The sequence below is a fragment of the Papio anubis genome, chromosome 20 (genome assembly GCF_008728515.1).
Source record: "Papio anubis isolate 15944 chromosome 20, Panubis1.0, whole genome shotgun sequence".
Taxonomy (NCBI): Eukaryota; Metazoa; Chordata; class Mammalia; order Primates; family Cercopithecidae; genus Papio; species Papio anubis.
This window is the reverse complement of record NC_044995.1, coordinates 11176595-11201521: the sequence shown is the minus strand read 5'-3', so window position 1 is coordinate 11201521 and position 24927 is coordinate 11176595. Positions and strand designations below refer to the sequence as shown.

General features: G+C 41.3%; 1 protein-coding gene across 4 annotated transcripts; it reads right to left on the bottom strand.

Moving 5' to 3' along the window:
* Window positions 1-1748: 1748 nt before the first annotated feature.
* ZNF470 (zinc finger protein 470) lies at window positions 1749-17102 on the bottom strand. Of its 4 annotated transcripts, none has more exons than XM_031659311.1 (6): window positions 16530-17102; window positions 15680-15805; window positions 13924-14015; window positions 9220-9346; window positions 9007-9102; window positions 1749-6719 (listed from the first exon to the last, which is right to left on the bottom strand). In XM_031659311.1, exons 3-6 carry the CDS (start codon window positions 13981-13983, stop codon window positions 4849-4851), a joined length of 2154 nt encoding a protein of 717 aa, XP_031515171.1. In that variant the 5' UTR covers window positions 13984-14015; window positions 15680-15805; window positions 16530-17102; the 3' UTR covers window positions 1749-4848. The 4 variants fall into 4 exon arrangements, with proteins under 4 accessions (XP_031515171.1, XP_017808213.1, XP_009193695.1 ...); XM_017952724.3 differs by lacking the exon at window positions 13924-14015 and adding an exon at window positions 9763-9836 and having other exon boundaries at window positions 16530-16944; XM_009195431.3 differs by lacking the exon at window positions 13924-14015 and having other exon boundaries at window positions 16530-16944.
* Between the last annotated feature and the right edge of the window lie 7825 nt (window positions 17103-24927).

Here is a 24927-nt window from a genome sequence, read left to right as displayed (position 1 = left end):
TTTTAAGAGATGGGATAGGGTCATGTTACATTGCCCAGGCTGGTCTCAAACTCCTGGTCTCAAATTATCCTCCTGCCTGGGCCTCCCAAAATGCTAGGATTACAGGCATGAGCCACTGTGCTCAGCCTGATTTTGCATTTAATTTTATGGTCATGTTAAATTTACTTTGTTATTCCATGTGAGCAACAATGGAATGGGGGAATAAGATGAATTGTTAGCGGTCTCTTCATGGCAGCCATATGTACCTATGCAAACAGATGTTAATAGGTGGTATATCACACGAATCCAGAAGTTCAGTATGTTCCAACCCTTCAGATCATCTCCAATATCACCTTTCCAATAGTAGAGCTATATTTTTTTCTATCAATATTCTGCTACACAAGTATGACCATATATCCTGCTTTGCTGAGGATATGAACACCTGTTGCTAAGTGCCCTGTGCAGTTAGTTATCCCTTTCACTCTCAAAAATGTCCCAGTTTGGACAATAAATTATATGGTAATTGCATTAATCAGTTCAGGTGCCCATAACAATATACCACAGACTGGGTGGCTTAAACTACCAACATTTATTTTCTCACAGTTCTGGAGACTAAAAGTCCAAGATCAAGGGACTGAAAGGGCTGGTTCCTGGTGAGGTCTCTCCTCCTGGCTTGCAGATGGCAGCATTCTTGTTGTGTCCTTACATGGCATTTCCTCTGTGCACATGTGGAGAGACAGAGCTCTGGTGTCTCTTCCTCTTATAAGGACACTAGTCCTATGGGATTAGGGCCTCACTCTTATGGCCTAACTTAACCTTAGTTTCTTAAAGGCCTTATGTCCAAATACAGTCACTTTGGGGTTTAGGACTTCACAAGTAAATTTGGTGGTGGTAGAGGCCAGCATTTGGTGGTGCTGATGGGAACACAATTCAGAAGTGAATTCACAATTCAATTCACAGTGACTCTTGCGAATAAAGTATAAAATTTAACCAGCATTTCACTTTAACAATGCATAAAAATAGTCTCTAAATTTGGTTATGAGCCATCTTAACCCTATGACTTTAAACAATGCAAGACAGCTTTCAACAATATCATACAAAATCCCTTAGTTTAATTTTTTTGCCTTAATGCTAGAAATTCAAGAGCTAAACTTTAAGTTATTCAAAGCAGTGAGATACCAGTATTACATATAACTTTTGGATTCAGCGTTCTCCATCCTCTTTAAATTGTCATTATCCAGAACCCTAGACCTCTATTCATCCCAGGTGACTATAATGAATAATAATCAGGTGTTTGCTCATTGCACACCATGAGATGCTTTCCAGTCTAGAAAATAAGTCTTATTTGCCCCATCTCATCCAAAAATCAACTTCCAATACTGGATTTTCCAAAGATTCTAATGCCTATACCCCAATTTTCATACCAAATTCTCTATGATTGTTTCTTTACTTGCAAGCAACTGACCAACAGGAGGCAAAAATCGAGTGCCAGAAAGATAATGGGTAGTTCGAGCAATGACAGACTTAGAAAGTACAAAAACCAGCGTGGTTCCAGGACCAGTCAAAAGAATAACTGCATCAAGCTTTTAGGGAGTTGCCATTGGATGATACAGATCGAAATGCCTTTTGAAATTCAGAGACGATTTTATTGGCCACATCCATCAGAAACATATGGTAGGGTATGGCCAGTTACTCAAAAGGAAAAGATGAGATAGTGCAGCCAAAAGGAGGAGGCAAGGGGAACTGGGCAGAGAAAAACAGATGCCTACTATAATATGTATTTTGATTTTTTATTTTCGATATTACAATTGTGGGTCTATACTACAATACAGGTCTGCAATTTTTCATTTAGTATAGCACAGCTATCTTTCAATGACTATACAAAGTGGTATTTTTTTCAACAGCTGCGTAATTCCTATTGAATGGATATATACCATAATTAATTTATTCATTACCCTGATGGACACTTAGGTAATTTTAATAGTTTACCATTAATATTTTTGCCACTAATACATTTACCTACCTTTGTATATTTTGGTTTCCAAGGAATATTAATTAAAAGGGTATATACACAAAGCAATAGATATATAATCAACAATGGAATGCCCTTGTTTCCACACATTCACCAATACCGAATGTTATCACTCAATCAGTCTTTTGGGGGAAAAGTAGTTAAATAATCACTTTAATTTGCATTTCCTTGATTTCTAGTGATATTGGATAATTTTCATTAACTGCTTTTATTTCATCTTTTGTGAACTGGCCATTAGCTTTGTCCATTTCTCTAAGTTGCAGATTATTATTGGTTTATAATAGTACTTTGAATATCATTAATTACAGTCCTTTGTTATATTTGTTGCAAACACTTTGTGTCAGTCTCTCATTTACTTATTGACTATGATGTTTTCCACCATATGAAAGCCTAATATCAGCTTTGGGGTTATGCATTAGTGCTTAGTCTATTTCAAACCAAGGGTACAGAAATATTATTGTTTTTCATGTACTTTAATTTTACATTTAGACCTTTAATCTCTCAGGCCTTCATTAGTGTGAAAGGTACAGATCTGTTTTTCCAGTGAGCTAAGTTTCCCAATGCCGTTTAATCCAACCACCTTTTCCCCACTACAATGAAAAATCCTTTTTATCATATATAAGGGGAGTCTGAAACTCCACATTCTCTGGTGAAGCTACCCATTCCCTAGCTGTTATATTTCTATCAGCAGAAGTGAAGAGGGAGCCCCACGCTCCATTTTCTAGCAGTCATGTACTCTGGATAAGAGCTTCCCTCACATAGCCCTCTATACTGCCACAGAAAGCAGTTAAGAGGGAACCCAAGAGCTCTGGGTGCCTCAGTTTAAAAAAAAAAAAAAAAAAAAAGTACTCTTCCAGGGATGAACGTAACTACAAAAGGACAAGGGATTCCTCTTTGAGGATACGAAAATGTTCTAAAACTGACGGTGATGGCTGCACAACCCTGTGAATGAAATAAAAGCTGTAAGTTGCACACTTTAAGTGGAGCTTTGGGCTCCCTCTTCACTTCTGCTGATGGATAGAGAGGAGAGGGTATGGGTGTTCTTCTCCAGAATTGCTTTGTCTCAATAAAGCTGTCACTCAAAAAATACCCTTCCACCAGCTTCTAAATCAACATTTATATAAGTGAATATAACTGCCATGATCTCTGTGAAACCATTAGTCCTCCCTTCCTCCAACACTCAAAGCATCATAAACAGTATCTGCCTTCGGACTATCATGACTATTTTCATTATGCCTTTTGTGTCTCGCAGTTACCTCTAGTTCTTCCCTCATCCTCTAATACCCACATGTTCTGGGGACAGTAAGGTGCCTGATCCAGCACTCCCTAGCTTCTTTTTTAGATCATTTCTCTTTATGGGACATATCATATATTTATCACATGGCATGCATTTTTTCTGTTCTACTAGATCTGTAAGAGCACGTATTTTTGTCCATTTTGTACCTTATTGTATCCCCCAGCACCTAAAACAGTGTGTGATACATTAGCAAATGTTGTTAGTATTAGTACTACATTCCCAGTGTAAACTACATTCCTTGTTAAAATCAAAATTCTACAGATGATCAGAATCAGCTTCTCAACTAAAAAATATATGAACATTTTAATGAACTTACAAATTTAATTTAGGGAGAAATATTTTTATCAGCCTTTCTATACAGAGGCATGTCTAGCCTTCCTATTTTTAAATATTTTAAAAATAAGTTTAAGTTGTAATATCTACATTCAGTAATTAATTGCAGTGTACCTATTTTTATGTTTTGGCATGTCTTGTCAATCTCATGGAACAAGATGGAAGGTCTTATTGCATTTTATTTTATGCTAGAATAATTTTACCACAGGAATTGTCTGTGGTACTTTTATAAAGGTGAAAGTATATTGAATTACCCTTTTCAGTTTGTTTCATGGCTATTAATCTATTCAAGTTTTTTTGGCTTGTTACTTTTAGTTTAATGCTAACCACCCTGGTTAGTCCTACATTCTACCAAATGCTTTTGTTCTTCTTTTGTTTTTCCTTGAGACAGTGTCTGGCTCTGCTCCCCAGCTGGAATTGCAGTGGTGTGATCATGACTCACAGCAACCTCTACCTCCTGGGCTCAAGCAATCCTCCTCCCTCGGCCTCCTGACTAGCTATGACTACAGGTGTGCACCACCATGCCTGGCTAATTTCTGTATTTTTTGTAGAGATAGGGTTTCACCATGTTGCTCAGGTTGGTCTTGAACTCCTGAGCTCAAGCAACCTGCTTGCCTCGCCCTCCCAAAGTGCTGGGACTACAGGCATGAGCCACTGTGCCCAGCTAAAAGCTTTTGTTCTAATTGACTGATTCTCTCTTCTCAGTGTCAGGTTAAGTGAGAGTTGCTCAACAATGCCACAGAGGGAGTGATAAGCCACCATGTTACCTTGTGTACTATACATCTTTCAATTCTGAGTGTGTTCATCTTTCCTCTCTATCAGACTAGAGTCTTCTGTCTGCTCTAAAATCTTAGTCTTGACTTACTGGTTTGGTTTACTTGCTGCTTAATATGACAGTTTGTAAGGAAACCTTACCTTAATGGCTAGCATTTATTTAGCAATAACTATATGCCAGTGTGTGCTAAACCCTTGAAATGGATTAATATATTTTCCAAATCAAGGGTTTTAAATGGGAAAGTAAATATATATTTTTATTTTTAAAAGGTTAGGCTGCCTACAGTGTTAAACGTGTACTTGATAGGAGCAAAAGGGGCAACAGTTATGCTACTGCAGAAATCCAGATGAGATGGTTGCGTCTTGGACTATGATGATGGAACATGTGCTGGAAAAAAGCAGATGGATTCTAGAAGCATTTACAAGATTGAATCTACAGGACTTGGTGGTATGGGAGGGCAGAGGAGAGAATAACTGATGACTCTCCAGTATGAATTCGCTGATGATGAGCAAGATGTACACTCTGCCTGAATGCTTTTCCACATTCTTTGCACTCATAGGGCCTTTCTCCAGTATGAATTCTCTTATGGAGAGTAAGATGGGCAACCTGGCTGAAGGCTTTGCTACATTCCTTACACTCATAAGGTTTCTCTCCTGTATGAATTCTCTGATGTAGAGTAAGGGATTTACGATGGCTAAAGGCTTTCCCACAAACGTTACATTCATAAGGCTTCTCACCAGTATGACATCTCTGATGACAAATCAGGGATGCCCTCTGTCTGAATGCCTTCCCACATTCAAGACATTCATATGGTCTTTTGCCAGTGTGGAGTCTCTGATGTTGAACAAGATATGAGCCATCACTAAAGGCCTTCCCACATTCAATACATTCATAAGGCTTCTCACCAGTATGAACTCTCTGGTGCTGAACAAGATGTGCAATCTGACTGAAGGCCTTACCACATTCCTTACATTCATAAGGTTTCTCCCCAGTGTGTATTTTCTGATGTTGTGCAAGGTGTGCATTCTGGCTGAAGGTTTTGCTGCATTCCTTACATTCATAAGGTTTCTCTCCAGTATGAATTCTCTGATGATGAGCAAGATGCGTGCTCTGCCGGAAAGCTTTCCCACATTCTTTACATTCATAGGGTTTCTCTCCAGTATGAACTCTCTGATGAAGAGTAAGAGACCCACGATGGCTGAAGGCTTTCTCACAGGTATTGCATTCATAAGGTTTCTCTCCTGTATGAATTCTCTGATGTACTGTCAGAGATGAGCCATGGCTAAAAGCCTTCCCACACACATTACATTTGTAAGGTCTCTCTCCAGTATGAATTCTCTTATGCTGAATAAGTCCTATGTGATCAGTGAAAGCCTTCCCACAATCAATACAGTCAAACGGTTTCTCTCCAGTATGATAATATCGCCGATGACGTATAAGAGAAGCATTTTGCCTGAAAGCTTTTCCACAGTCAATACATTCATAGGGTCTTTTCCCAGTGTGAATCCTTCGATGATGAGCTAGGGATGAACAATCACTAAAAGCCTTCCCACATTCAATACATTCATAGGGTTTCTCTCCAGTATGGACCCTCTGATGTTGAGCAAGGTGTGCAAGCTGGCTGAATGCTTTATTACACTGCTTACACTGATAAGGTTTCTCACCAGTATGAACTCTCTGATGTTGAACAAGATGAGCATTCTGGCTGAAGGCTTTTCCACATTCAGTACATTCAAAAGGTTTTTCTCCTGTGTGTATTCTCTGATGTTGAGCAAGGTGGGCACTCTGGCTAAAGGCCTTTCCACATTCAATACATTCATAGGGTTTCTCTCCTGTATGAATTCTTTGGTGAAGAGTAAGGGTTGAGATTTTGCTGAATATTTTCTCACAGTCATTACATTTTAAAAGTTTCTTTTCTCCACAGTCTTGCTTGTGTTTTTTCACAACTGAATGTGTTTTTAAGCTTTTCTTATCTGTATGAAAATTAAACATTCTCTCTTCCATGGGAAAAATCTGTTTTATATAAGATAATGTATTCAGATGAAAAACTGTCCCAGACTTGTTACAGTGGTCTCTTTTTTCAGTAAGCGTATCTACATGAGTGATGATCTCTTGCCTAAAATGTGTCTTCTGGTTTACAAGCTCCCTCTCAAACAAGTCTTCACATTTACAGTTTTTCCCTAATGTTGAACATTCGAGGTCACAGCTTGTAAGTCTTTCCATTATTATTGCCGGGGGTAATTTTTCTTCATAAATATCCTGGTTTAAAGATAATGACTTTGTCACCCACACACACTCCAAGTCTGAAAGATATTAAGAAAGCAAATGTCTCCTTTATTAAATGCTAGAATGGAAACTTCGAAAATGAAAATGTGAATCACATAGTTATTGAAATCCACAAGCAGAGGTACATGTTTTTATGGTTCTTATATAAGATTAGGTGATACAACCATCCTTGCACTGCTATGATAAATTCTCATTGGTCATGGTATACTATTTCAATATGACCTTTTAAGATTTTGAACCAATATTGATAATTGAGGTTTGTCTCTAATTTCCCTTTTTGGTGCTATTTTGGTAGATTTTGGTATCAGAGGATACGCTGTATTCATAAATGAAAATGTTTTAAGCTCTCCTTTTTATTCTCTATCCCAGAACAATTGAAACAACATTGGTGATATTTTTCCTTAAAGAACTATTTGGGGACGTGGCTTCTTTTCTTGGGGGAGGCAGTTCCTATACAATATTCTACATTTCTTTGATGGTAACCTACTTGTTTAAATGTTGTATTTCCTCTTGGTATCAGTTATGGTAACCTATATTATTATATTCTCCTAGAATATCATCTATTTTTTCAAATTATTTATGGAGAGCTGAGGAAAATAGATTCATGATTCTTTTAAGTTCTTACGCATGTGTGGTTATTTATAATTATTTTGTTTTTGTGTTTCCTCTCATTTGTCCTTACAGTTTATATACTGTATTGGTTTTCTAATGAAGTATATACAAAACTTTATAATTTTCAGTAGCGCTACTGTTTCTAATTCATTTATCCCTACTTTTATTTGCAGAAGTATAAATCACTACATATAACTTATCTGGGTTTTCCTTAAATTCATTTTGTTCTTTTTCTAATATTGTGAATTGGATGTTCACTGATTTTCATTATTTCTTATTTATTAACGTACATAGTTAGGACCACAAGTAACCCACAATCCTCTTCTTGGAACTGTAAGAGCTGAAAAGTAGGGCCAGGTATGGTAGTGCATTCCTGTAGTCCTAGCTACTCAAGAAGCTGAGGTGGGAGTACTGCTTGAGCCCAAAAGTTCAACTCCAGCTTGGGTAACATAGCAAGGTCCTGTCTCTAATTTTAAAAAGTAAAATAAAATAAAACAAAATGAAGAACTGAAAGTAGGAAAAGTCTATGCTTCAGGCCACAGATTAAACCAGAACCATCTCATCTGAGGTTCATTTTCTTGCAATATATTTCTGTTGTCTCTTATCTAGCTTTCTAAATCAGTAAAACAGCTACAAAGCAAGGGCAATTTGAAAAAATTGAATAAAATACCCTGGGTCAAAAATCCCAGTGAGCACAATATAAGTGGGGAAATGACGTACACAGGGAAAGAAAGTAATATTCATGAGCTAATTTCTTCATCTTTTGTAAGGGTAGCAGAAGATAATGTCTGGAATATCAAGCAGAAAAATTCTAAATGATCTTAAAATATATAAAGACATAAAGGTAACAACTTACAGAACTAAAAACTTTTCTAATTCAAAGGTTGGGTGGTATAAAGAAGAGAGTGAGAAAAAACAGACCTAATAAACAACAAAACAAGAATAAATAACAAAAGAAATACAAAAAAGAAAAAGGCAAAGGGAAGAAAATAGATATAATACATGTTAACTCAATAAACTCACCTTTTAAAGAAAGGAAAGGCCGGGCGCGGTGGCTCAAGCCTGTAATCCCAGCACTTTGGGAGGCCGAGACGGGAGGATCACAAGGTCAGGAGATCGAGACCATCCTGGCGAACACGGTGAAACCCCGTCTCTACTAAAAATACATAAAAAACTAGCCGGGCGAGGTGGCGGGCGCCTGTAGTCCCAGCTACTCGGGAGGCTGAGGCAGGAGAATGGCGTGAACCCGGGAGGCGGAGCTTGCAGTGAGCTGAGATCCGGCCACTGCACTCCAGCCTGGGCGACAGAGCGAGACTCCGTCTCAAAAAAAAAAAAAAAAAAAAAAAAAAAGAAAGGAAAATATTTAAACCAGTTCCAAAAACTAAACATCAGCTTGTCTAAAGGATTCAGAAATGTTTGAAGTCAGGGATGATGACAACAACATGGTGCTTGAGTAGAATTAGGTAAATATCAGTAAAACAAGAGCTCAGAAATAGACCCTGGTATGCCTAAGAAATCAGTAAAGGTAAAGGAGGTATGTTACACCAGTAGGGAAGAGAATAACCATTCAAAAACTAGTGTTAGAAGACAAGTTTCAGTTTGGGAGGGAGTTTGAGAGGTGTTTTCCAGCGAATCTCAGAGAGAAGAACATGTTGAGAACAGTTCCTCTGTCTCCAGGTATCCTGCACTTACCTGGGCACAGGCTTCTGGTCATCTCTCCTTTTATCACCCAAGGGTCTTCCTCTTGCTCCAATAAGGAGATCACATCCGGTTTAGAAAGGCAAAGACCTGCATGTAAAAAAACATACAAAAATTGCCTGTGCTGTGGAAGACTGTGGGAAATTCTGATAATGGCATAAAAGACTACTGAGTCATGGGGAGGCAAAAGGAGGAAGATACTCTTACCCACTGAAACTAGGTTCCTGTAGTTTTCTAACATCACCTTCTTGTACAAACTTCTCTGAGCAAGATTCAGCCGCTCCCATTCATCTTGGGAAAAGTCTATGGCCACATCTGTGAAAGTCACTGAACCCTAAAATGACACAAATATAATCTTGCTCACTCAGTGTTCATATTCCAATGTGGCTCTAAGGTAAAGGGTTATGCTGTTCTCACTTTGGGATTAAAAACACTATGTATAAGTAACTGCACTAAGGGTCTAAATGATCCAGGTCAGGTAAGTTATTGGACAACTTTTCTGCCTAGTTATGCTGTAATGCTGTACATATTAGGAAAAAGAAAAAAATGAGATACTCCTTGCTCTTCAAACATTTGCAATTCTAGGTGGTGAGAATACATTACCATTAAAAAATGCTGACTACATTCAAAACAGGATATAATCAAGTGCTAATGCAATGCTATTCATGTTAGGAGCTAAATCACTTCTCTACATGGAGAAACTAAAGAGCTCTGGAACTGTGAGAAAAACTTGCAAGGAAGGATGCTGACCTGATGAACAGGATTTCAATCTCCACAATATTTTCTAAGAAATCTTAGTGTTCTTGAGATGTTAAGAGGTATGCCTAAAAAATGAAAGAAAAAAAACACACCTAGCTATAGTCTTTTCTTCTGACATAAAAATATATTTGTATTAGGAGAGAAGAACACATTTGCAAAGTTGTTTTTCGTTTTCCTTTTTTATTTATTTCTTTATTTTGTAGAGACAGGGTCTCACTATATTGCCCAGGCTGATCTCAAACTCCTGGCCTGTCACAATCCTCCCACCTTAGCCTCCCAAAGAGTTTGGATTATAGGCCTGAGCCAACATGCCCAAAAGTTGTTTTTGGATAATCTAATGGCAAATTATCAGGAGAAATAATGTAATGTGAGCACATATCAAGCAACCTGTATTTTGTTACACGAGCTCCATTTCCTAACCAACCCACCAGGTGATCCACTGGACTGTTACTGGCAGATATTCAATTTATTTCATGACTTTACTTATATCAACATCAGACTTTTAAATAAATACCAGTTTTGAATAAATCAGAAAAAAGGTCAGATTACTCCAATGAATTTGGTCTCTAGTACTGACTAGCTGGGTGAGGTTGGCCAAGTTTAACTTCCCTGTGCCTCAGTTTTCCCATCTGAAAAATGGAAATATAGTACTTGCTTCACGGCAGCATTGTGAAAATTAAATGAAGAAACAGGTCTAAAGTGCCTGGCATGATGTAATTGCTTGAGAATTGTTGCCTATGATAAGGATGAAGAAAGACAGAAGGGAAAAAACAAAGAGAAGGAAGAGGAGGCCAAGAAGAACAGGTGAAACATTTCATTTAGTATTTCAGTAATAGTTCTTACATCTTATTTTACCTAACTGTAGTATGCTACAATAGTTTAGACATGGTCTTTGAATCTAGATTACCTATATTAAAATACTGTTCTGTTTAGTTGAGCTATTAGCTTTGCTTTTAACCATTGAAGATATTTTTATAAACTCAAGAGAACAGTCTATTGTATTTACAAACAATATTTCCCATTTCTGTTGCACTTCCTTCACCCTGATGCTCTAAGTCCCCTTCAGGCATAATTTCTGTCTGAAGAACTTCCTTTAGTGATTCTTGTAGAATTCTGGCAGTGAATGTTCTTAGTTTTCTTTCCTATGAATAACTATTTTATCTGCATTCCTAAGGGCTATTTCCCTGGACATAGTATTCTAGGTTGACAGTTCTTCATCATTTTTCAGTGGCTGGTTTTTTAGACTTTTTGTCTTTAGTTTTCAGCAGTTTGATTATCGACTAGAAGGCTTCTCCTGCAGCTCTTTCTGTCCGCACCATTACTCACTTGCAGGTTTTGGTCTCTTGAAGGTAAATGCACTATGGTCTGGTGGTACTTCAAATCTGGGGCTTTTTCCCCAATCTGACTGCTACTACTTTTTTTTTTTTTTTTTTTTTTTTAGATAGAGCCTTGTTCTATTGCCCAGGCTGGAGTGCGGTGGTATAATCTTGGCTCATGGCAACCTCTGCCTCCCACGTTCAAGTGTATTCTCATGCCTCAGCCCCTCGAATAGCTGGGATTACCAAAATGCACCACCACACCTGGCTATTTTTTTTTTTTTTTTTTGTAGAGACAGGATTTTACCATGTTGGCCAGGCTGGTCTTGAACTCCTGGCCTCAGGTAGTTCACCTGCCTCAGCCTCCCAAAGTGCTGGGATTACAGGTGTGAGTCACTGTGCCCAGCCTGCTTGCTACTAACTTTACAGAGACCTCAGATTGCTGTTACAGGCATGCTGTCCTGGTTTTATAGCAACTTTCAGTGGGAAAAAGAGTGGTGTGTGCATAGTTCATCTTAACCTTTATGACAAATTCCGCCACTCTTAAAATATTTTCCTCTGGCAACTGACATGAATGTTTTTGTTTAAAATGTCTAAATGTTCTAAGAAACAAGTTACCCTGGTAGTGTATGTTTTGTGGCATTATACCTAAGAAAAGATGTCATGCTCTGGCCATAAGTTGTTATGCCTATTATAAAAAGAAAATTTGGCCAGGCACAGTGGCTCACACCTGTAATACCAGAACTTTGGGAGGCCGAAGCTGGCAGATCACTTGAGGTCAGGAGTTTGAGACTAGCCTGGGCCGGGCGCGGTGGCTCAAGCCTGTAATCCCAGCACTTTGGGAGGCCGAGGCGGGTGGATCACGAGGTCAGGAGATTGAGACCATCCTGGCTAACATGGTGAAACCCCGTCTCTACTAAAAATACAAAAAACTAGCCGGGCGTGGTGGCGGGCGCCTGTAGTCCCAGCTACTCGGAGGCTGAGGCGGGAGAATGGCGTGAACCCGGGAGGCGGAGCTTGCAGTGAGCCGAGATCGCGCCACTGCACTCCAGCCTGGGCGACAGAGCGAGACTCCGTCTCAAAAAAAAAAGAGACTAGCCTGGCCAACATGGTGAAACCCCATCTCTATTAAAAAAGAAAAAAAAAATTAGTCAGGCGTGGTGGCACAGGCCTGAATTCCCAGCTATTTGGGAGGCTGAGGCAGGAGAATCACTTGAACCTGGGAGGCAGAGGTTGCAGTGAGCCAAGATTGCACCACTGCACTCTGGCCTGGGCAACGAAGTGAGACTCTATCTCAAAAAAAAAAAAAAAAGGCCGGGCGCGGTGGCTCAAGCCTGTAATCCCAGCACTTTGGGAGGCCGAGGCGGGTGGATCACGAGGTCAGGAGATCGAGACCATCCTGGCTAACATGGTGAAACCCCGTCTCTACTAAAAATACAAAAAACTAGCCGGGCGTGGTGGCAGGCGCCTGTAGTCCCAGCTACTCGGAGGCTGAGGCAGGAGAATGGCGTGAACCTGGGAGGCGGAGCTTGCAGTGAGCCGAGATTGCGCCACTGCACTCCAGCCTGGGTGACACAGTGCGAGACTCCGTCTCAAAAAAAAAAAAAACAAAAAACTACTCCATTAAAAAAAATATTAATTTTCTAAGTTTGTAAACCAAATTCAATACTTTCTTACAATAAGCAATTTGCTGGTGAAACTAGATTAACAGTTTATCTTAATCAGAACATGAACTGTAGCTCTGAAGCTTCCATTGTTGGCCATAAAAATTATAAAATTTAAAATGTTCTGGAGTAGGGTCAGTTTGAGAAACTTTAATCCACAAGGAATGAAAAACTAGGAATTTAGTTAAAGAAAATAATCAGAGATGAGGGCAAAAATTCAACTACAAGAATGATTACTGCAACACTCTATTCATAGCAGATAACTGTCAACAATTTACCTATGGAACATCAAGGGGCTGACTAAACAGATTATGGTATTCATCCTAGAAAGAAGAAAGGATGTAAAACATTCCCTGGCATTTAAAGATGTTTACGGCTCCATGGTCAAATGGGGAGAACAAACCTTTGCATACTCCGATCAGAATGCCACCAATTCCACCTGTGCCTGCACTTCCTCCGTTTCATTCAAGGCGTAACTCAGGAATCACTTCCTCTGTGAAGTTCCCCCAACCCTTCCTGCTCTCAGCAGTGAGTAGGATGGTGCAGGTTATATCCTGCTCAAGGATCCCTCACCAAGGAGGCAGGAAGGAGCTAAAATATGGTAGACTTCCTCTTGCCATACTGTGTGGCCTGTTACAGAGCTTCACCAGTAGAGAGGAAGAGGCATCTTTTTTTCTAATTCACCCAAAGATATCATATGGGCTATTAATGGCCCTTCCCAAGTATTCCACTCTGAGTCTACTCTCTGCCTGCAGCACTTATCACACTGCATAAGTGTTTGCTGCCTTTTCATTTCTCCAACAGATTATAACCTCTCTGAGAATCAGGACTGAGATGTAGGAACTAGGCATGGAAATTTCCTCTGAGGATTGCACTTCTGCTTTGTCAGATGCCTATGAAAAGACTAAGCACAAGGGAAGGGCTCAGACTGGGTCATTTCTTGAATGAAAAATAAACAATGAGTAGGAAGAAGAAAAGGAACCTCTGAGAGGGCACTGGGCTGTGTGAGTCTCTCACTCACTCACAACCCCATCACATCTCAGAAAGGGAAGAAACAGGAAACAGGCCTCAGGGTGGAACTCTTAAGCACAAAATTTTCAGAAGAAAACAAGCATTGCCAAATCCTGAAAAGCAAGACTATTTTAGTGGCGACAGGGGGAATACTAACTCACCAGGGACATGGCTTTACGAAGTTTAATTCCTGCCACCTCTACCTCTTCCTGGCTCTTCATTTGGAGAAGAGCTTTACTCTGGCATTGCAGAGCTGAGGATGAGAAAGTAGTAGTGAGAAACCAAGTAGCACTAATAATCAGTCTAAAAATGCTTTCTTCCCTTCAGCTTCTCCTGTCCTCACTCACAATCCTCCCTCCAACTCCCCCACCCCACAGTCCAGATGCTCTTTGGGAGATTTGAAATATATAGCTGGGGTTCCCCTCTGCTCTGGGTTTTCAGGATAAGCATAATATATCTTGACCCCCTCTTCCCATCAGCCACCAATTCATTAACAACAGATGTATTAATACTAGGTGTTCTCTGTGTGTGTGTACATTTTTTTTTCTAAGACAGGGTCTCACTCTGTTGTGCAGGTTGGAGTACAGTGACATGTTCATAGCTCACTGTATCTTCAAACTCTGGGCTCAAGTTATCCTCTTGCCTAGGCCTCCTAAGTAGTTAGGACTACAGGCGTGTGCCACCATGCCCAGCTAGTTTTTTTTCTTACTTTTTATAGCGATGGGAGTCTCACTATATTGCCCAATTGCTCACTATATTGCTTGAGGCCAGGAGGTGTCAACCTCCTGGAGTTGGGTATCTGGTCAACTTCCTGGCCTCAAGCAATCCTCCTGCCTTGGCTTCCCACAGTGCTAGGATTACAAGCATGAGCCACCATGTCTGTGCTGTATATATTAATACTGTCTTTAAATCTCCACAATCTTCAATCAGAATAGGGTATACTGTCACCATTTTACAAATGAAAGCTCTGGGAAGTCAAGTCTTTTTCACAAGTCACACGAGTTTGTAAATAAAGAAACACAGTCCCTAACCTAGGTCTGACTAACTCTACCACAAAAGTTATTTGCTCAGACACTAGAAAATAACAGAAAATATGTCCTCTGTGCAACTGGCCAGGATTTGTGAAGACTCTATGAGACAAATTCCTTGGAGAAGTCCATGTTTCCCATAGGGAGGCATTCCTTTTGTTACAACAGAGTCCATGTGACTTGCAGACAACTAAACAAAAAAATCCTCGTGAGGCCCAGGATCTCATTTTGTTTTGTGACAAACTACAGTGTTGAAGCAGTCCCTTGACTCCAATGAGCCACGTTTCCTTAATTAGGAAGAGGATAAAGTATCTGAATTCTGGTTTCTTTCATCTAAATTCCACTGCCTTCTCAAAGGAGTATCATAACGATGATAAAAATGAACACATTACATGGCAGGGACTATACCAAGTGCTTTACATGTATGAGGTCATTTAATCCTTATGACAGTACTGTAAGGTATAGAATATTATCATCTCCATTTTACCTAAGAACTTAGAGTCACAAAGTTTTTTTTTTTTTTGAGACAGAGTCTCGCTCTGTCACCCAGGCTGGAGTGCAGTGGCGTGATATCAGCTCCCCAGGTTCACCATTCTCCTGCCTCAGCCTCCAGAGTAGCTGGGACTACAGGAGCCCGCCACCACGCCCGGCTAATTTTTTATATTTTTAGTAGAGACAGGGTTTCACCGTGTTAGCCAGGATGGTCTCAATCTCCTGACCTCGTGATCCACTGGCCTTGGCCTCCCACCGTGCCTGGCCTACAGTCATAAAGTTTTTAAGAAAAAAACCCCAAACCTGCTCAGTAGAGGTTCCAGGATATGAACTCTTTAGTTATTTAACCCTTTCAGATTCAGTTTCTTCAATTGTCATAAGTGGGTAAGAAACCTACCTGAGACAGTAGTTGGGGAGACTACATGACAGCCAGTGACTCTGGAGTCAGCCTGTTCTGGATCTGAATCCCGGTTCTTCCACTTACTAGTGATTACTTATCCTCTCTATGATTCAATGTCTTCATCTGTAAAAAAGAGATAAGGTAGTTCCTACTTCATAATGTTGTGAAGTTTGGTGTTGATGCTCCCAAAACGTCTTAGAACTGTGTCTGGCACATTATAAACACTCATTAAACATTAGCTATTACTATTGCATGCAGGAAGCTAAACAAGCAAAGAACAATATGGCTAAAATTAGCCCTTCTTCCCCCTTTCTCTTTATTGGAGTAGGAGGCCAGAGGGGAGGGAGAGAAGCCCAAGGAATGGGGATATCTTCCGTTACTGACTAGAACGTGTTTAACCCGTAGAAAGGCTGGAATGCCTCGGCATTCCTAGGTGAAGCTGTGAATCTCGCCTTCTTCCCAAGTCCCATCCTACAGTGATAGATGGGACAACGCTCTGAAGGGTAAAAATCTAAATGCTGAGCTCTTCCTTGAAGAGCAGCAGAGTACTCAGAGGTAATGCTATAATGGGTAATATAACGGGTAGTGTTCTCTCCCCTGGGCCCTTAGTGATATCCCAAGGACCTGAGTCAGGTATCTGGTTAGGTGTCTCTGGCCAAGTCAAAGTCACTCCCTAATTAAACCCAGCTCCACTCTGACCCAAGGTGACCCTCCAAATCTTTGGACTTCCGGGTCCACTAGCCTTAGAAACCGGAGACATCCTCCTCCAGCACCTGAACCCCAAAGGACAGCACCCAAAACCTCAATGTCCACTCCTGCAGCTGCATCCGTCATCTGTCACGCTCACCTGTGTACTCTGTTCCCATAGTCTTCGCTCCTCGCTGTCCTGTGGACATGGAGTCGTGTCCTGAGCTCTGCCCCCTCCAGATAGGGCCGACGGGAAATGCTTCAGCCGAGGCCGCCCCGCCCGGGCACCTTCCCCAGGGTCTAGGGCTTTGCCCACACTGGGCTCTAGGCAGTCGATACAGGGGAGGGCGGGGTAAGCCTCCTCCAGCCAGGTTTCCTGCTCTCGGCCGGTTAACGTGCTTCACTCATTCCATCACACACCACCTTCCGCACGCCGCCGGGACGTGCACGCAGGCGCAGATTCGTGGCCACGCATCGGGCAGTCACACACCACCGGGCCGCCATCCCCGCGCGCGCTCGCCCCGCTCAGCGCCGCACCACACGCTCACCACTTATGGGCACTCACAGCCACCAGGCCACACGCGCACTCTCACGCCCGCCGCCCACGCAGGAGCCGGGACACCGCCCTCGCCGCGCCCCGGTCCAGCGTCGGCCGCCGCCCCGCCTAGGCCAGCCTTCCCCTCAGCACCCGACGGGGCGCGCGGTTGCCCGGCTTCGGGTCCTCTCCGGAAGTAGGCGCGTCCTCCGCCGCAATGGCCCCTGGGAAGTGTAGTCCCGAACCGAGGCAGCGTTCCGGAAGCGGGCTCCGGCTTTGCGAGGAGCGGCTGCCCTCAAAGCCTGGCGGCTACTGCCCTGTGTCCTCTTTTGGGCCTCTCCTGGTCCTCCTGGTTGGATTAGGAGCCCTCTCAGCCCGGACTCTGGGTTGCCGAAGTACAGGCCGCTTCACTGAAGCGAATCACGGCGCAGGGGTTTCTGGAAGCCATCGCCAGGCTCCGAGTGTTCAGATGCAGCTGCCAGACTCAGGGCACAGGGAACTGACTTCCAGCTCGCAGGAGCGCCCGTCCGTGGTGGGTATGGTCGCAGGCGTGGGGTGTGCAGGAGCAGTGGGACAGCACTGAAACGCAGTGGGTAAGGCGTAGCGGCCACCTCAGGAGAGAAAACCATGATAGAGCGGGGCTTGGGGCGCGTGCGGGGCCTACGGGATACAAAAGTGAAGAGATTTGGATTTGTCTGCTTTGCACGCTTGTGACTTTCTGATGGTGCGCGTGTGGAACTTGTTTTATTTCATGTCTGCTAGTTACCACTCTCTGATATACGGTACGCCCCTCATTCCCTCGACCCCATTTTATCTCTCCCTGCTAGAAGGAGGGTTCCGAGAAGGCACACAGCTTACATCCTGTTCAGGGTTATATTCTCGGTGACTAAAACAGCACATAGTAGGTACTTAGTTTTTTATTTTTTTAGGAAATCATGAAATCTAGCATTGCCAGCCGCACCATGATACATGTTATGGACTGAATGTGTCCTTCCAAAATTAATATAATGAAACCCTAACCCTTAATGTGATGACGTTAGGAGGTGGGACTTTGGGGAGGTAACTGGATTTAGATTAGGTCATAAGGGTGATGCCCTTATGATGGGGTCAGTGCACTTATTAAAAAAGAGGAAGGAGAGGTCTCCATGTTTACACACCCACCAAGAAAAGGCCATGTGAGGACACAGCAGGATGTAACCCATTTGCAAGCCAACAGGGCCCTCACCAAGAACTGAATGTCCCAGCACTTTAACTTCTCAGTCTTCAGAACTGTGAAAAATAAAGTCTCTTAGTCGAGTCACTTAGTCTATGATACTTTGTTTTAGCAGCCGCAGCTGACCAAGACACAGCATTATAGATACTGGCTCACCAGAAGTTAACTCACCCAGTCACACTTAATCATTCAAGGCCACACAGTGACATCTAGACTGGACTCCTGGATCCAGTTTACATCAGACATCATAAACACCATAATAAAGCCAAGTCTAGCTGTGAAGATAGTTTCTCTATGAAACAGCAAATGTCATCTTAGAGCTTGTAACTATTGTGGTTATCTGAATTGGATAAAAATGATAATATTCTCATTTTAGTTCTGGCATATAAAGAGCTCGGAAGCCTTCATTCGCATCCTCACAACAACAAAACCATTCAACAAACTGAAAGTCACCTTTTCTTAGATCCATCAGAGAACTGAAGCTAGAAAGGAAACTGACACCCCAAAATCCTGAGAAAGAAACATACAGAAAATTACAGCCAAGGTTAGCTTACTTGAAGCAGAAGCCACTGGAGCTATAAACTGGTAGAAACTTTTATTTTCTAATTTTGATGAATAGCCACAAGTTAGTGTCAGTTAACTTGTGAGTTAAAAACTCCCAGGGGCCTAATCTTAGATGGGCCCCCACACTTTCATAAATTTTACCTCCAGAAACCCTATCAAATTCCCTCTGAAGAATGGGAGAAATCCCAGATTTTTGGGCAAGAGAAAAGTAACTACAGCATTCTCCATAATAAACACTTGCACTCCAAGGAAAACTACTTACTAGAGTCTTGTTGGACCTTGGGGAGAGGCAGTTGGCCAGCTCCAGTCCCTCTATAGCCTGTCTGTCTCAGTAAGGCAGGATTTTTAAAAGGCTAAGAAGTGGTTGTGAAGATCACAGTCCAAGGACTCGCACCCACTAGAAAAATAGTATTTAATAATAAGATCATAGAATGCTTCCCTCCCCACTGTACCTCACTGCCACACTAATGGGGCTCTGGTCAATAACAGTAGATTACAACAGAGAAAGCTGCGAGGCACGGACTTTATTTAAGAAGGAGTTCTTAGGGAAGCCCACAGAAGGAGAAGCATCTTGGAAAAAGTAGACAACATACAAGAACAGATGGGTAATGTAAGCAGAGAGATGCAAACTGTAAGAAGGAATCAAAAGGAAATTCTAGCAATTGAAAACCGTTGTAACAGGCATGAAGATTACCTTTAATGAGCTCGTCAGTAGACTAGACACTCTGAGAAATGAATGAGTGAGCTTGAAGATATGTTAATAGAAATTTCCCAAACCGAAATACAAAGAGGAAAAAAAAAGAATGAAAAAAGAAAAAGAACAGAATATCCAAGAACCGTGGGACAATTACAAAAGGTGAAATATATGCATAACTGGAATACCAGGAGGGGAAGAGAGAAAGGAGAGAAAATATTTGAATAATGACTGAGAATTTTCTAAAGTTAATGACATACACCAGGCCAGTGTGTTGGCTCATGCCTGTAATACCAGCACTTTGGGGGGCCAAGGTGGGAAGATTGCTTGAGCCCGGGAGATTGAGACCAGCCTGGGCAACACAGTGAGACCCCATCTTTAAAAAAAATACAACAATTAGCTGGGTGTGATGCTGTGCACTTGTAGTCCCAGCTACTCGAGAAGCTGAGGTGGGAGGATCACTTGAGCGAGCCGTTATCCTGCCACTGCACTCCATCCTGGGCGACAAAGCAAGACCTTGTCTCTAAAAGCAAGAAAACAAACACCAAACCACAGATCTAGGAGGATCAGAGAACACAAAGCATTATCACAAGTCGCCTTTTGACATTATCACCAGCACTATTCAGTCCTTTTAATTTCTTTCAATCCTTTTTGTTTCAGATTAAATAATTTCTATCTATATTCAACTTCATTAACTATTCTGCCACCTCAAATTTCCTGTTAAACCTATCCAGTGGATTTTTACTTTCAGACATTGTATTTCTCAGTTTTAGAATTCCCATTTTCAAATTGATTTACTTATTTGCTGAAATTCCCATCTGCTTATCCATTAATAGCACATTTTCCTTTATATCGTTCAGAATAATTATAATAGGGGCTTTATTATTCTTGTTTGCAAATTCCAATGTTTAAGGATTGGTATTGCTTTTTTCTCTTGAATGTGGCTTACATTTTCACATATCTAATAATTCTTATTGTATGAGTAACATACTGTAGAGACTGTTATCTCTACAGACAAAAAGTCTGTCTGAATTTTGTTTTTAGTAGGCAGTTCACTGTGTTGAACTCAATCTCCAACTCTTGTCTCACTGAGGCAGGTAATGCTAAAGCCTTTGTTGGGATGCTTGGAGTTTGTCAAATACTTGTATAGAAGAGGGACTGTCCAGAAATTTTGGGTCTTAAGGGCTGGTGAAGGCTAAAAGAATAGTGAGAAATACTACATTAAAAACTGGAGGAAAGAAGGTCCTTGTTATGTAATGGCGGAAAGTTTAGCAGGCTGTTATTTGCAGCTAATGCAGGAAGAAGAACTGGGTGACCTAGCTAAGATTTTCAAGCAATGTGTTGAATGTCCTGTTGCTGTTGTTTTCTTGCTGCTTACAGAAACATGCAAAAGAAGAGATATAAATTGAGGGAATAACTTAACAAAGAGAACATTAGGATTTTGAAAATTATTAACCTCTGTAGATGGCAAACAATGCTAAAAGCAAGAAAGGGCTTCCAAGCAAAAATGAAATCCAAGTTACTGCTAGGAAAACTGGTCTAGATAAACAACTAAGGGCATGTCTGTAAAATCCAGAACCTCAGAAAGACCGAAGCTGGTATCTCAGAGTATATTTAACCACGCAGAGGCTCTGTAAAGAGATTAAGGCGACCTGACAGACACTCTTATTCAAATAATTAGATCTCTAAGAAGCTTATCTCAGATTTGTGGCTGTGGCTTTTGGCTTGTGCAGTGAACCCCAATGAGGTTCTCATGAAGCCCACAACATTTTCAGAAGAATCAGCAGAAACTCTGCCAACTGGAGTGAGAGGGACAGAGACAGCACAAAATGAAGAGCCACTAGATTCCTAAAACTGTAGTAAGCAAGCTAAGAAACTATTGAGCTGCAAATGCATTTCAGGAAAAAAGGATGATTCAGAGGGCAGAACCTAGAGTTCAGATGGTGGATAATTATCCCAGGCCTTGTGACCTAATAAAGGAATTTCCAAACATTTGTCTGGCTAGATTTCAGAATTGCTGTGGAGCAGTGGCTCCACTGTGTCGGTTAGGGGTGGTGGAGGAGGGGAGACACATAACTTGTTCTTTATTTTCTTTAAAGGTCTGCAGATCAATACCCATACTTAAGAAAGTATATCTTGTGGACCTTATTAGCACCTGTACCTATATTAGATGACAAGATTATTGACTTTGAGGTGATTGTGTAATGAGGTGAGTCTCTGAGAGGGGCCTTGGAAGGGGTGAGTGTATTTTGCACGTGGAAGGGACGTAAATCACTGGGATGTGGGGACAGAGGGAAGACTGTGGTGGACAGCCATTATGATGTCTCTCAAAGTTCCCCACCTCCTCTTATTCAAACTATTTTGTAATCCCCTCCCCTTGAAGGTAGGCTAAACCTAGTGATTCCTAATTAACCAAATACAAAGATGAGGGGATATCACTTCTAATATTAGGTTACAAAAGGACTTCATCTTCTATCTTGGGCATCCTCTCCTGCTCACTCACTTTCAAGGAAGCCACTTGCCATATTGTAAGCTGCCCTACAGAGAGGCCCACATAGAAAGGAACAAACATGTCCAGCCAAAGCCTGTGGGGAACTGAGTGCCGCCCACTTACTTGAGCTTGAAAGCTGATTATCCTCTAACGAAATCTTCAGATGACTGCAGCACTGGCCAACAGCTAGACTGTAGCTTTCTGAGAGACCTTAAGCCACAGCCACCCAACTAAGCTGTGCCTGGATTCCTTACCCAAAGAAATTGAGGTAATGAACATCTATCTGTTTTCAGCCACTAAGCTTTGGGGATAATTTGTTATAACAACAGGCAATTAACACACCATCACAGTTCCTACTCTATGACTCAGTGAGGGAAAATAGGAATTCTATCATTAGTCAAAGGTATTATATTGATTAGAATTATAGTAGCTGCTATTACAATTGAAATCCAAATATTACCTTAACACAGTATAAGTTTATTTCTCACTCATATAATAATCCATTGCTGGTGTTCCTCGATGACTGGGGAGCTTTCCTCCAAATAGTGATTTAGGGACACAGAGTTCTGTCTTTCAGCTTTGCCATTCCATATGATTAAGATGATTCTTCATCTGGACAGAACATCCTTTTCTTAAAAACCAAGCCCCAAGTGGCATATTGCTTCTATTCACACCACACTGAAGAAAATTCATCTGATAGACAAAACTGGAAGCAAAGGTGCCTGGGCAGACACATCGCAGGATCAATTCCAGACAATAGAAAAGACAAAAACTTTTGGTGTCATCTGCTCACATCTCACATCATAGATATCATTAACAAATGCACACCCAGGACCTGGGAAAATAGCCACAGTGTGCATTTGTGGTCTCAATAGACCTTGTTCTAAGCTACGCTTATATAAGAATTCTTCCATAAGCCCTCACTCTGCATAAATACAAGTCTTTTTCGAATTCCCATGGAATTGTTCATAGAAATTTTACAGTCATTCAGGAGTACCCAGTCCCCTGCCACTGATTTAAGTCAGTGTGAGATTTGGATGCCATGCCATGGAGTGTTTTTAATTAAAATAAAACCTTAGTGCAGTTTCAATGCTGGGGATCAATTATTAATTACAGTGGAAATATCAGAAATCAGAACACTCTTAGAGTTGAGGTTTGTTACAACCTTTTTACTTTCTTCTCATAGTTAATGATTGCCCCGTAATCCAGCCTCTACAAATGCCACAGTTCTACAGAAATCGGATACCCTTTTCAAATGTAATCACTCATGAAAACTCTCCACACCTAATGGAGGAGATAGAGGGATATTTTTCAGTGCTGCTTTCATGTCAAAGGAATATGGAAAGGCTATTGGGCCCTGACAGGGGAACTTGCAGATGAGTGAAGGGCATGGACATAAATGATCCAATCCAGCATTATGAACTTTTGAATTTTTTCAGTCCATATATATTATGCAAAGTAATTTCTAATCCTCAAAATACACTTCCAACAATGTTCCCTAGATTTTTGATGTTATAACAATAATGAAGGAAATTAAATATTTCTGGGTGAGATTAATCTCCTTCCTAACTTCCTGTATTTCAAACTACAGGTCATATTAAGCTCTGATTTTGGTTACCAGCCAAGCAATAATGGTGACCATGTGAGAAAAGGGACAATCAAGTTTTCAGTCACAGGCTGGGTATGGTGTCTCACACCTGTAATCCCAGCACTTCAGAAGGCCGAGGCAGGCAGATCACTTGCGCCCAGGAGTTCAAGACCAGCCTGGGGAACATGGCACAACCATCTATCCACAAAAAATTTAAAAATTCTGGGTGTGGTGGCACACGCCTATAGTCCCAGCTACTCCAAGAGGCTGAGGTAGGAGGAACGCTGGAGCCCAGGAGATCAAGGCAGCAGCCAGCCATGATTACATCACTGCCCTCCAGCTTGGGGGATAGCAAGACCCTGAGAAAGAAAAATAAAGAAAAGAAAAGAGAGAAAAGGAGAGAGAGGGAAGGGAGGGAGGGAGGGGAGACAAAGAAGTTTCCAGTCACAAGGGAAGCATGGAAAGTAGAATCAGTGGGGAGGTTGCTTAAGGGTTGAGAGGGAGAGTCAAGAGAGGGTTGATGTTTTCTAAGATCCTTGAATCCTTGTTAGTCTCATCCCAATAATCCAAATTCCAATATTTCCCTCATTGCTTAACAGAAGTGACAAGGTTGTGAATTCAGTAAGCATCATCATTGAGCAAATAACTGCATCTACTGCTGCCTTTGAGTTTTAGCAAATGCAGCCCCATGCTTAGAAGGAGTATGAGATTCTTGCCAACACAGACATACAGGTAATGATTCAATTCCTTAAGGCCAGAATTTCAAGTAGCCTTGAAATTGTAATTACGCAATTTCATTATAAATAGGTATCATATATACTTTTGGGAGTAGTATTCCTCAATACCTTTGTTTTTGGTAGGAGCTATCCAGCCCCTAGTGCACAATGGGCTTAGAACTTTGCTATGTCATGAATATCCTTTCACAGCACAAAATAGGATTAGGAATTTACCTGTGCTTTGATCTGTCTCACTCGACATCCATCTTGAACACTCTGCTTCTCTACAGCCTAGTAATCATTCTGTAGTATAAATTTCTGTATTGGCTAGCTCTCTCTGTTTGAGAACCAAAGAACTTGACTCTAACTTAAAATTAGAAATATTAAAATACCAGGTAGTTCACAGATTCAAAGAACTGAACTCCAATCCAGGATGTGAGAAAGCAGGAATCATCCCAATGGATCTCAGTGACAGGTGGAGGAATCCTTAGGTTGCTGCCGAAGGATGACTTAATTCAAACGAATTCCAGCCTAGGAGTCATATCCCACAAACTTCACAGCAGGTACAAAAATGTCCCACCAATCAAAATGGATATTGACTAAAACAGAACATCCATTTTGGCCATACTGGTTCATAAAGCTGAATATTGGCCCTGTTCCTGTCCCTGTGTCTTTCAATCAAAATACAGAGAATGAATCTGGTTGGCTTAATTGGAACATATGTCACTGACAGTTCACCAGAACAATACAGAATGAA